Below are 13,153 nucleotides of genomic sequence, written 5' to 3'. Positions count from 1 at the left end.
ATGGTCTAATTTGGACCATATTCGGCACGGACATTAAGTGGTCTAATAAACACAAGTAGTCACTGTTTCCATTTTGGTCCAATATTGGTCTTTTTGGCAGCTATATCTAAATATAGACAGATCTCAACCATATATTGGGTTGCCCAAAAAGTAATTGCGGATTTTTTAAAAGAAAGTAAATGCATTTTTAATAAAACTTAGAATGAACTTTAATCAAATATACTTTTTTACACTTTTTTTCTAAAGCAAGCTAAAAGTAACAGTTGATAACTGACAGAAGAAAGAATGCAATTACAGAGTCACAAGCTGTGAAAAAATTTGTCAATGCCGACTATATGAAAAATCCGCAATTACTTTTTGGGCAACCCTACAATAGGAAACGGTGTCAAATTTCAGTGAAATCGGAAATTAAATGCACCTTTTATGAGGCCAAGACCTTAAATCGGCTATATCCAAATCTGGGCCGTCTCCAAGAAGGATATCGAGTGGCCTAACACAACTCACTGTCCTAAATTTCAAAGCAATCGGGCAACAAATATGCCTTTTATTGGCCCAAGACCTTAAAGCGAGAGATCGGTCTATATGGCAGATATATCCAAACCTCTGCCGATCTGGGCCAAATTGAAGACGGATTGTCTTGTGGCCTAACACAACTCACTGTCTTAAATTTCACGAAAATTAAATAATAAAATTTGGCTTTTATGGGCCCTCTTTGAGCTTAGCCTGCCTATGGGCAAAGAATGAATCTGTGCAAAATTTTAGCTCAATATCTCTATTTTTAAAGACTGTAGCGTGATTTCAACAGACGGACGGACATGGCGAGATCGTCTCAGATTTTTATGACGATCAAGAATATACATACTTTAAAGGGTCGGAAACAAAACCAAGGTTACGTCGCAGAGAAGTGGATGGTCTTCCACAGGTAGGAGAAAGAGGAAGGAACTCTCCTTGTGGTTTGAATTGATCAAGTCTCCGGGACGAGTGTGGCTAAGACTAAAGGTATGGCGCACTATGGGAGCAAGACTGTCTTTTTCAAGATTGGGAAGACTAGGATAGGCAGAAATCCTCATATTGAGATATCATGCCGTGTAGTGGCAGGTGACTCAATACCGCCCAACAAGCAGGGGGCTGCCGACGAGACAATCACCGCCTCTCTCAATAGAGGAAAGACAAGGATAACCAGAGATCCTAATACTAAAATATGAGGCAGTGCAGAGAGAGAGTCCCAACATAGCCTAAAAAGCAGGGTCCCGACGACGGACCTACTTCAAGATTCGGAAGAATAAGATAGGTAAAGATCCTAATATTGAAACATTGGGTAGCACAGGGACAGGAGTCACAATGCAGCCTAACGAACAGGGAGCCGCAATGGAACCATCACCTACACCCAAGAAGACCATTTACTTAAGATTTGAAAGACTAAGATAGGCAAAATTCTTAGTATTGAAACATCAGGCAGTACAGGGAATGGAAACTCAATACAGCCTAACGAACTGGGACCCAACGATGGAACCACTGACATTATGAAGATTCGGAAGACTAGGATAGGCAAAGAATCCAATACGATGACATCAGGCAGTGCAGTGACAGGAAAGACATTGAAAGACATAGAAGACATTGACGAAAATGTCAACAGGATTACGACTGCTCTGGTGGGGTGGGGTCTTTCGAAGATAGTTGTCCTCTTCGGGAAAGGAAATCAGCCCTAAAAAAACCCTGGATGACCGGCTAGATTCGCAATTTTGGAAAAGAGGTCCGCAGACTTTCTAACAGAGCACGTCGTAAAAAGGCGCAAGTTTATTGGGATGTGTATTACATACGGCACAAGGAATACAATAAGATTACCAGAGCGGCAAAATGTGCCTCCTGGAAGCTTTTCTGCAAACAGGTCGATAGCGTTAATGACGCCGCCAAGATAAAAAGTTTCTCTCAAAAACCCATGTCCAAACTGAAACTTTAGTAGACGACATGGGAGTGAGAGCAGAGACAACGGAGGACATGCTGATGTTTTTAATGAAAACCCATTTTCCACAAGATACGAAGGGACTCACGGAGACACCGGAATCTTGGAATAATGACGTCGATCGAAGATTTATAATAACGGAATTTATGGTGAAGGAATCCTTGAGGAGCTTCAGACCATTTAAGTCGCCTGGACATTGTGGAATATTTCCGGCGGAATATTTCCGGAATATTTAAGTCGCCTGGACCTTGTGGAATATTTCCGGCATTACTTTATTTTGCGCCACCTGGACAATATTTCCACAACGCGCCTGGGATTTGCATATACACCGAAAGCCTGGCAGGAGGTAAGGGTGGTATTTATACAAAAGCCCGTCAAGGCAAATTTTTCGACACTAAAGGCCTACAGACCTATAAGCCATACGTTCTTGCTACTCAAAACCACGGATCGTTTGGGGACACCATCATAAAGAGTCTGACATCCAGCGAACTGCTCAAATACAAACAACATGCCTATGTCAAGGGAAGGACAGTGTAGACTGTCCTGCACGAGTCTGTGCATAAAACAGAAGAATCATTCAATGACAAAACCTACACACTGGCGGTATGTATTGACATCACTGATCCAATCGTGGATGGACCCGGTCCTTAGAGGCTGTATAAATCGCATGCTAAGGAACAGGTGGATAAATTGTCTATTCCATGACATAAATATAAGGGAGAAAGTGGCACAAGGCTCGCCACAGTGGGGGCATTTTATCGCCACTTCTATGGGTGACCACCATAAATGACCTACTACGGCTGCTGACTGAGGAGGAATGTGAACCCGTCATCTATGCAGACGATGTTACTTAAAGGAGTAAGGATCAAAAAAGCTATGCAGAAGGGCTGTATTTGTCTAGCATATGGCATATGACTGGGCTAGACCTAGAGGTCTCAATGTTAACCCAGAGAAGACTGAAATATGCCTGTTCACGAGGAAGACGGAGGTGGGCAAATTTAACGAACAAGGTTTACGATTTCGATATCTGGCAAGGTCAAATCTTGGACAGGAAACTGAAATGGAAGTGTGACATTCAGGAGCGTACTCAGAAGGCTCACAGGGATTGGGCGCCATGTAGACTACGGCCCGAAATGGGGCCTGAATCCGAGGATAGTCAACCATATAGATTTATAGGAAAAGAGATTCTGTCCAATGTTTCAGCTCAATATCTCTAAGACGAACGGACTGACGGCCAGGCGGACGGACTTGACTAGATCGACTTGATTGATGATAAAAGGTCGATGATATGTGTTCGATGGACAAATGAAATAAATAAACTCGTATGCTAGAGAGGGTATCCGTAGAGGGTATGGCAAGGCTGCGTTTGGGTATTAATTCCATGTAGACTTAAAATTTTGCTAATTTCCCCACAAACATTCCATTAAGGCAAATTTTTTCACATTTTACTGAGTGATTTTCAATTCCAGCTTAAGCTCAACAAATTTCTATTAATTAGGCAAGGACCAGATATTCTCCAGTTTGTAATAATGCTTGAATTCAGCAAATCTTACCACTCCCATTTCATCTTGTTTTCTTACTTACGTTGATATTGAGATCATGGCATGTGACCAACACCGATATCAGCAACATGAGAGCAATCGTAAGACAGGATATGCTAATAGCCAATGCGTTACTAGAAAGAAGAAAAAAAAAATTAAATAAATAAAAAATAATTAAAGGATGTCTTTAGCATCCAAGGTTAGTGTAAGAATAAATTTCATATCTATTTATTGTAACTGAATATTGGATATCCTTTACTATTGAATTGCCTAATGAGTAAATGCTTTGCAAAGATTTTCCTTTAAGAAACTCACCTTGAAAATATACATAGACGTATAATGGTTGTACCAATCAACACTATAAAACTGCAGTAAAAGTATATGCTTAACATTCTATCAGGCTCTGTGGCATACTAGAAAGAAAGAAAGAAAGAAACAAAAAGTTGATATAATGGTTCTCTCTGGGTTGGTGTGCATTTTACCTTTCTCTCTAGGTTTTGATCTTTGAAAGAGAGTAAAATGGATTGACAATGCTCTGCTCGCAGATGATCTATGCTGCGAGCATCTATAGCTCTCATAAGATATTCGTTGACTTCATCCTCGGGATCCTTGGACGATTCATTTGTATCGCTGAAACCAAATCTGAGAGATAGAGGGAAAGAAAGAGGAAAAAGAAAATGAAACAATAAATTTAGAAATGTTATGAAAAAAAAATGTCTATGGTTCTCTTACAATCAAACTAGCCTCCTCAAACACGGACAAAATGCCAAAATCACGACATAGTTGCCTACAAAAGAATATCGCTTTTTTTATACCCTACACCACTACTGTGGTACAGGGTACCATAACTTAGTGCACTTGTTTGTAACACCTAAACGGAAAAGAGACAGACCCATTGATAAGTATACCGATCGACTCAGAATCACTTTTTGATTCGGTTTAGCTATGTCCGTCTGTCTGTGTGTCTGTCCGCCTGTCTGTCTGTCTGTGTGTCTGTCTGTCTGTCTGTGTGTCCGTCTTTCCATGTTAATTTGTGTACAAACTACATGTTGCAATTTTCACCCGATCGTCTTCAAATTGGAATGGTATGGACATGTTTTTCGGCCTAAAGACGAAGCTTGTTGAAATTTGAAAAAATCGGCTCAGATTTGGATATAACTCCTATATATATCTTCGTCCGATTTGAAGTAATACTGCAATAAAATGGTCTTTTGTTAACCGATCCTCTCGATATTGGGCAGGAAGGATTTTTTATGACATGACAGGTGAATTTCATAGAAATCGGTTCAGATTTTGTAGCAGTAATACTGCTATAAAATTGTTCTTTGTTAATCGATTCTCTCGAAATTTGGCAAGAAGGATTTGCTCTTGACTTCCAAAATTACAGGAAAATTTCATGAAAATCGTTTCATATTTGGATATAGCTCCCATATATATGTTCTTCCGATTTGCAATAATAATGCAATAAAACGGTCATTTGATAACCAATTCTCTTGACATTTGTTGGGAAGTATATGCTCTTGACTCTTGACATTACTGGTGAATTTCGTAGAAATCGATTCATATTTACATATAGCTGTCATATATGTATATCGCCCGATTTTCACTTCTAGAACAATTGCAATCGCATTTTTGGACCAATCTTACCAAAATTTTGCACAACGCTTTTCTCGACGAGTTCTGAGAAGTTTTGCTCGAAAATAGAGGGCAGACCTTGAAATAATATCAGCATCGTGCTAGAGCAAAATTTTATGTCAAGCATTCTAAAGGTGGCTATCAAGATATTCAGGGCTACGGGTCTCGTTCAGATCCACACTAATTATTTTTTTTTTTTTGTATTGGTTATCTTTATTCAAAAATTAAATTTCATAGCTACCACTTGGGATAGCACATTGTTAAAGAACCGCAGGTTCTCCTGTGTCTATCCCAGTTTGAGGGTAAAAAGTGTACTCTACTACCAAAGACCTTTTCTTGCTGTCCTATTCTATACTGATCGGCCTTCATATATTATTGTTATTTCCTTTTTTTTTTTTGGGTAAGATTTCAGTACAATATATTCTCGGCCATCCTCCGATCGGTCTCCCCGACGCTAAGACCCAAAAGACAATTTATTTGAGTTCTTTATTCTCGCGGTCTACATGTCCTGCTGAACGGCAAGACGGTAGCACGTGACCCAGATAATTGATTCCTTATATCAACATTAAATTTGGACTCTAATGTTATGGAATTTTCTTTTAATTCACATATTATCCATCAGACATCAAGGAATAAATTTGCATGTCAACTTTTAACTCTACTTAAGTACCTTCCATTAGATATCCATATTTTCCCAATGGGTAAATATGTCCTGCTAAGGGGTTTTGGGAGTGAGAATGGCCCTCAGACACCAAGGAATAAATTTGTATGTCAGACGTCAGTCAGTACGTACTCTAGTCTTAAATACCTTTCATTTGATACCCATATTGCTCAAAGTGGTAAAAGTGTCTTGATGAGTGGTGTTTTTGGGGTTGGGGGAACACCCCCAAAACTTAAGGTGACATTTTTATGTTAAGATCGTACTCTACTCTTAAATACCTTTCATTTGATACCCATATTGTCCCAGTCGGTAAACATGTCCGTTCGGGTGGGTTTTGAGATGGGGCGTCCCCCCCAGGTTAGTTGACTCCAAAATTTTACACCAATTTGGGGTACCATAAGGTGGCATGCAAAATTTCGATTAATCGGTCCACCATTCTCCGAGATCTGGCGTTTTTGAAAATTGGGTTAAGGGGGAGGGTCCCACCTTCCGATATCAAAAAGTGAATTATGCTATTTTCACGGGGGGTTCAAGCGCTACCATCGGTAAAAATTTCATGAAATTCGGTTCAGCCGTTTTTGAGTCTATACGGAACAGACAAACAAACAAAGCGCAACAATTTAATTTTTATATAATAGAAGAGAATATGCGATTGCGATCTGATCATCGTTATATTCCTTTCTGCAGAAGTGAGCCCTCGGCTAAACAGGCGAAAGGCGGATTGGGTTAAATTTCCGCACAAAAAGTGGAAACTAAGCTGGATATAGACATAATGGTCAAGCGGATCACGAAGATCCTGAATGACTCGCTTGTGTCAGCTTGTCCTAATGCCAAGCCAAGGGGAAAACAGCGAGCGGCATGGTGGACCCCAGAGCTTGTTGGTCTAAGGAAGAAGTGCAGAAAACTCTTCAACAGGGCGAAGGCCACAAGGGCACCACATAATTAGGACATCCTTAAGGCCGAGCTAAGAAAATATAAGAGAGAGCTGAGAAAGGCTCAGAACAATTCCGCGGTGGAATTCCGTAGTTCTGTGGAGGATACATCTGAGGCCTCTAGGCTAAGGAAGATTCTATCCTCGAGACCTAGAGAAGTCAGAGAAGAAGTCAGAGAATGTATGGACAATGTCTAGTGAGGAAATACTAGAACTACTCGTTGATACACATTTCCCAGGAAATTCTCCAACGGACAACGTGGCGCCAGAAGAGGTTGTCACTGGTATGCATTCGTCGGAGGCCATTAGGGAATTTGTGTCCGAGTCGAAAATCCTTTGGGTGATAAGAAGTTTGGACTTCTTTAAGTCGCCAGTCCCTGATGATGTAACACCGGTTGAATTAAAAGCTGTGTCTGGACTGGTTCCTTGGCTTAGGGAAATATACTCTGCCTGTATCAACATGTCATATTTACCTGTGGGATGGAGGGGACACAGATGTCATTTTCGTTCCGAAAGCGGCAAAACCTTACCACACGAAGGTCAGAGATTTTCGTCCTATTAGTCAGTCATTCTTTATGCTGAAGACTCTTGAGAGGTTGATAGAAACATATTTTAGGGCAAAGATCCCTGGAAATCGCCGACGTCAATCATGAAGCAGTTGGAGTTTCTAGGCATCAACTCTAACGTTAGAAAGTTTATTAATAACTTACACACTTAAAGATGCATTACGGCAGGATAGGGATCTGTGGATCTAAAATGATGGGTCAGCAGAGGAACAACTCAAGGCGGTGCAATGTCTCCTCTACTTTGGAATATAGCCATTAAAAAAATATTATTGTCTCTAGAAGAAAAAGGCGTGAAAGTGGTTGCGTATGTTGATGATGTGGCAATTGCGGTTTGGGGGAAGTTTCCCAGCACTCTAAGAGTTATACCACAGGAGGCTCTTTGAGCAACAGCGAAGCGGGCTACCGAAAAAGGTCTAGTTATAAATCCTTGCAAGACAGAAGAAGTTCCTTTCAGCAGGAGATACAAGTTGCCTACAATGGCACCAGTCTCCTTGGGAGGAGAGAATGTTCCATTTACAGAAAGCGCAAAATGCCTGGGTGTTTTGCCGGACAGGAAATTGAACTTCAAATCCAACATTTTGGATAGGAAAGGCAACTCTTGCTCTATACACCTGTAAGAAAGCCATTGGCACAAGTTGGGGGCTTAGATTGCGCTTCATGCAATGGGTATATACCGCAGTTGTCAGACCTATAATGCTATATGGTGTTGTGGTCTGGGGGACAGGGCTTTAAAAGTCCACCTACTATTCATTACTTAACCGGATCCAAAGGATGGCTAGTTTGTGCATCACAGCCGCACTGAGGAGGACACCATGTGATGCACTGAATTAATGTCTCTGGACATTGTGGCTAGACAAATTGCTGCGATCACTGCCTTGAGGCTAAGGGAGCTTTCTCTTTCATCATGTGGTGGCTACGGACACTGTTATCCTTTATACAATGTCCTATATTCCAGGCAGTGTAAATTATATCCTACCTGAGCCGCTTTTTGATAAAAATTACTGTACCTCTATTCCTGATATAACCGATTGGAACTACGATATTTCTGCTAATAGAAGTTACATTGATTTCTACATGGATGGTTCCAACGTAGACGGCCAGGTGGGATTTGGGGTGTACTCCAAAGATATAGAACAGGTCATATCGAAAAGTGGTCGCGTATGCTGATGACGTGGCAATTGGGGTTCGGGGAAAGTTTCCCAGCTCTCTTAGAGATACACTTGAGGAAGCTCTACGTGCAACAGCAAAATGGGGTAACGAAAGTGGTCTAGGTGTAAATTCGTGCAAGACACTGCAGAGTGTATCAATCAGAGATCCTTGCAATTAAGGAAGTGGTGGAATGGCTAAGATGTTGTTGTTGTAGTAGCAGTGTGTGGTACACTGAGTCGGCAGCCCTTGCCTATGAAGGAATTCATCGGGTCAATCCGGTACATACAACCGGCTGCCATGGGATTGGCTAAGATCGAATGTCACAACGGCGATTGGCATAAATATCTTCTCAGACAGCCAGGCAGCCATTAAATCCCTGGAGAATGTATTTCTGAACACAAAAACCGTCCTCGACAGTCGCAGATCTCGCAACGAGATGGCTGAACAGTTCAAAATTCACCTGTTCTGGGTGCCGGGCTACAGAGATATCCCAGGGAATTGTAAAGCGTATGAGTTTGCGAGACTAGGAACTAGCCTACACATTCCAGGGATACTGGAATCTGTGGGTATGCCTCTAGCGACATGTAAGCTATGTTTACAGGACAAGGTCCGAAGGACAAAGAATGATAGATGGTCACAAAGAGGAGGCTGTGAGCATTCCAAAACTATGTGGCCTAATCTAAACTTGAAGAGGTCTACCGATTTGTTGTCACTGGCTTGAACAGACGGCCACAGAGATATCCCAGGGAATTGTAAAGCGGACGAGCTTGCGAGACAGGGATACTGGAATCTGTGGGTATGCCTCTACCGACATGTAAGCTAAGTTTACAGGACCAGGCCCGAAGGACAAAGAATGACAGATGGTCACAAAGAGGGGGCTGTCAGCATTCCAAAACTATGTGGCCTAATCTAAAGAGATCTACCGCTTTGCTGTCATTGGCTTGAACAGACGTCTCAGCTATTGTATCCGTCATGACAGGTCTGACTATTTAATCGGAAAACATGACAGACTGAGGGTTGCCAGTAACGACTTTGGCAGAAGCTGTGAGGACATCGAAGAATAAGAGACTATAGAACACCTTATGTGTGTGTGTCCCGCACTGGCAGTCAGAAGGAGTTCCATTTCTCATTTCTTTGAGAACCTGTCCTACTTAGCGGATGTGAACATTCGCAAGTTGTTGGGCTTTTTAAAGCGATGTGGATGGTTCAACGTTAGGAACTAGAAAGTATCTTCCTTCTTCTGGTCCTGTGGAATCACTCACAATCAGTGAGTCTGATGGCCGGCTTCCACTTAAATATAGCCTAAGCTAACCTTTCATTTAAATCACATTTAGGGACTCTAGAAGGCTTAATAATTGTCCGAGTGAGCCTAAGTAAACCCAAAGTACACACATCACTTCGCATACATCTCATGTTTGACATTTAGAGCCTCACAAAGCCTCATTTTATGAAAATGAAGTTTTAAAAGAAATACCAATCACAATACTGATTTCTTCTTAAAAATATTATAAGCTGCCCCTTGATTCATTAGTTTCATTTATCTGTACATTTAGTCCATCTGATGCTGTGCATATTCTGTAAATAACCTTCTCTTGTCAATATGTCAGTGAGAGATCATGGCCCTCCCTATCACAGTTGACCAACCAATACATGGCAATGGCATGTGTTTTACAAAGCATCTTTGACTTACTTGGAACAGTTTTTCTGCATGCTTCCATGACCCATCATGCGCAGCTCTTTCGATATGTTTCCATTGACATGTAAGCGATTTCGAGACTTCTTATTCTGTTTGAACAAAGAAGGGGAGAAAAACGATTTTTTTTTTTTAAATTAAGAGCAACAAAGGACTCTCTTAAAGCTACTTCATGCTGTGTTGATGAAAATGCAAATTCAATTTGAAGCTGACATTGCGCTTCAACGAAAGCAGACCTGATGCAGGTATTGTGTAAGGGGACAAACAGCAATGACATTGAGATCAAATGGGGCCTTACTTACCGGTCTGTAAATGTCACCTGGCACAATGAGATACGTTTCAATTTGATTATCCTTTAGGTAGGAATTACGCTCGCCTCCATTGCCTTTCTCCACCTCATAATCCCCATCGAGACATTTTAATGTCTCCTTTGTTATGTGGACACGTCTGCAATAATGGCAACAAAAGAGCAAATATTATGTCTGTATTTTTTCTTCTTTTCACAAATATTTTTGTTGGTGTATAAAAGTCTGATGTATATTTTTTTTTTGTCACTGCAATGATTTAAAAGACTTTTGTGAGCTTAAATTGTAATTTTAATATCCCATTAAACAGTTTGCAACCTTCTGCCGGCATATTATTCATATATACGCAATGTGGGAGTTATTCAATTACAGGCTTACGCCGCTGGCAATTTTTTTATGTGTTTTTTTTTAGCTGCGGTGTACTGGCGAATGTGCTGTGAAAAGGTGAGCGTTGAGAACTTAGATAAAAGTACCACAAAGATTTAAGCTGAATTTAAACAAGTAAAAGTGTGCTAAGTTCGTCCGGGCCGAATCTTGTATACCCTACACCATGGATAGCATTTGTTGAGTTCATTTCCCGGTATTCATTTTAAGGCGAACAAAGGATAGAAGAAAAGAATTGCTATGCTATTGGAGCTATATGAAGTTATGGTCCCATTCGGACCATAATTGACTTGAATGTTGGAGACATAGTAGAGATCATTGTGTAAAATTTCAGCCAAATCGAATAAAAGCCCTTTAGCCCTTTAGACGCTCAAGAAGCAAAATAGGGAGATTGGTTTTTAGGGGAGTTGTATCAGACTATAAACCTATTCAGACCATGTTTGACACGAATGTTGAGTGTCATGGGAGAAGTCGTTTTATTTCAGTCAAATAGGATGAGAATTGCGCCCTCTGGAGGCTCAAGAAGTCAAGATCCCTTATCGGTTTATGTGGCATCTACGTCAGCTCATAGGCTGATTTGAACCATATTCGGCACAGTTGTTGGAAGTCATAACAAGACACCTCGTGCAAAATGTCAGTCAAATCGGATAGAAATAGCGCCCTATATTGGCTCAAGAAGTTAAGATTTAAGATCGGTTCATATGGCAAGTATATCAGGTTATAGGCTGATTTGAACCACATTTGGCACAGTTATTAAGAGTCATATTGAAACACTTCATGCAAAATATAAGCCAAATCGGATTAGAATTGCGCCCTCTAGAGGCTCAAGAAGTCAAGATCCCAGATCGGTTAATATCACAGCTTTATAAGGTTATGTACCGATTTCAATCATACTTGGCAGAGAGTCATGGGAGAAGCCGTTTTATTTCAGTCAAATAGCGCCCTCTAGAGGCTCAAGAAGTCAAGATCCCAGATCGGTTTATGTGGCATCTATATCAGGTCATAGAATGATTTGAACTATATTTGGCACAGTTGTTGGAGGTCATAACAAGACACCTCGTGCAAAATTTCAGCCAAATCGGATGGAAATAGCGCCCTCTATTGGCTCAAGAAGTTAAGATTAAAGATCGGTTTATAAGGCAGCTATATCAGGTTATGGATCGATTTGAACCATACTTAGCACAGTTATTAAGAGTAATATTTAGACACTTCATGCCAAATGTAAGCCAAATCGGGTTAGAATTAAGCCTTCTAGAGGCTCAAGAAGTCAAGTTCCATGATGGGTTTATGTGGCAGCTATATCAAAACATAGACCGATATGGCTCATTTACAATCCCAACCGATCTACTCTAATAAGTAGTAATTGTTCAAAATTTAAGGCGGCTAGCTTTAGTCCTTCGAAAGTTTGCGTGATATCGACAGAGAGACGGACGGACATGGCTAGATCGACTTAAAATGTCATAATGATCAAAAATATTTATTCTTAGACGAATATTTGGAGCAGTTACAAACGGAATGACGAAATCAGTATACCCCCATCCCATGGTGGATATAGCTCCCATATAAATCGATCTTCGGAGAAGCTTTAATTTTTCTGGGTTTTCAGAAGTTTGGTATGCCGAGTAAAATTATGCCCTTCAACTAAATTTAGTATGTATACATTTTTTGCAGAATCCATGGGGCCGAAAATGGCACGCTTTTACGTGTTGAGCCTCTAGAGGGCGCAATTCTTATTCGATGTGTATGAAGTTTTGCGTGAAGTGTTTTGTTTTGACTTCCAACAACTGTGCCAAGTATGGTGCAAACCGGTTAAAAACCTGATATAGCTTCTATATCAACCGATCTCGGATTTTGATATCTTGAGCCTCTAGAGGGCGCAATTCTTATGAGATTTGTGTGAAGGTTTGGATGAAGTCTTTTTTTGTTTTGACTTCCAACAACTGTGCCTAGGATAGTGCGAAACGGTTAATAACCTCATATAACTCCCATATACACCGATCGCGGATCTGCGCCCGCTAGAGGGCGCATTTCTTATTTGATATGGCTGAAATTGTGCACAATGGCTTCTATTTTGGTATCCAACAGCCAAACCAAGTATGGCCCTAATATGTTCATAACTTGGTATAGCTTCAAAAGCATAGCAATTCTTATCCTCTATCTTTTGTTAGCCTATAAAGAGATATCAGGCAAACAACAAATGTGCGCCATGGTGGAGGGTAATTAAGATTCGGACAGGCCGAACTTAGCACGCTTTTACTTGTTAATTTTAAACTTTAACTTATTGAACTTATACACATATTTATATACTTTTCCAAATGAGGGCGT

General features: G+C 40.7%; 1 protein-coding gene across 1 annotated transcript in view; it reads right to left on the bottom strand.

Annotated features, from left to right (window-relative positions):
• Positions 1-13,153, bottom strand: part of LOC106093461 (uncharacterized) — a 308,595-nt gene that overhangs the window by 62,773 nt on the left and 232,669 nt on the right. The window contains exons 16-20 of the mRNA XM_059368504.1: positions 10,442-10,586; positions 10,137-10,231; positions 3,987-4,146; positions 3,820-3,917; positions 3,548-3,638 (exon numbers count right to left, since the gene is read on the bottom strand). Coding sequence (XP_059224487.1) covers positions 3,548-3,638; positions 3,820-3,917; positions 3,987-4,146; positions 10,137-10,231; positions 10,442-10,586 — 589 coding nt within the window. The remainder of the gene's footprint in view (positions 1-3,547; positions 3,639-3,819; positions 3,918-3,986; positions 4,147-10,136; positions 10,232-10,441; positions 10,587-13,153) is intronic.

Source organism: Stomoxys calcitrans, chromosome 1 (assembly GCF_963082655.1).
Source record: "Stomoxys calcitrans chromosome 1, idStoCalc2.1, whole genome shotgun sequence".
NCBI lineage: Eukaryota > Metazoa > Arthropoda > Insecta > Diptera > Muscidae > Stomoxys > Stomoxys calcitrans.
The sequence above is the reverse complement of the archived record's forward strand: the minus strand, read 5'-3'. Positions and strand labels throughout refer to the sequence as shown.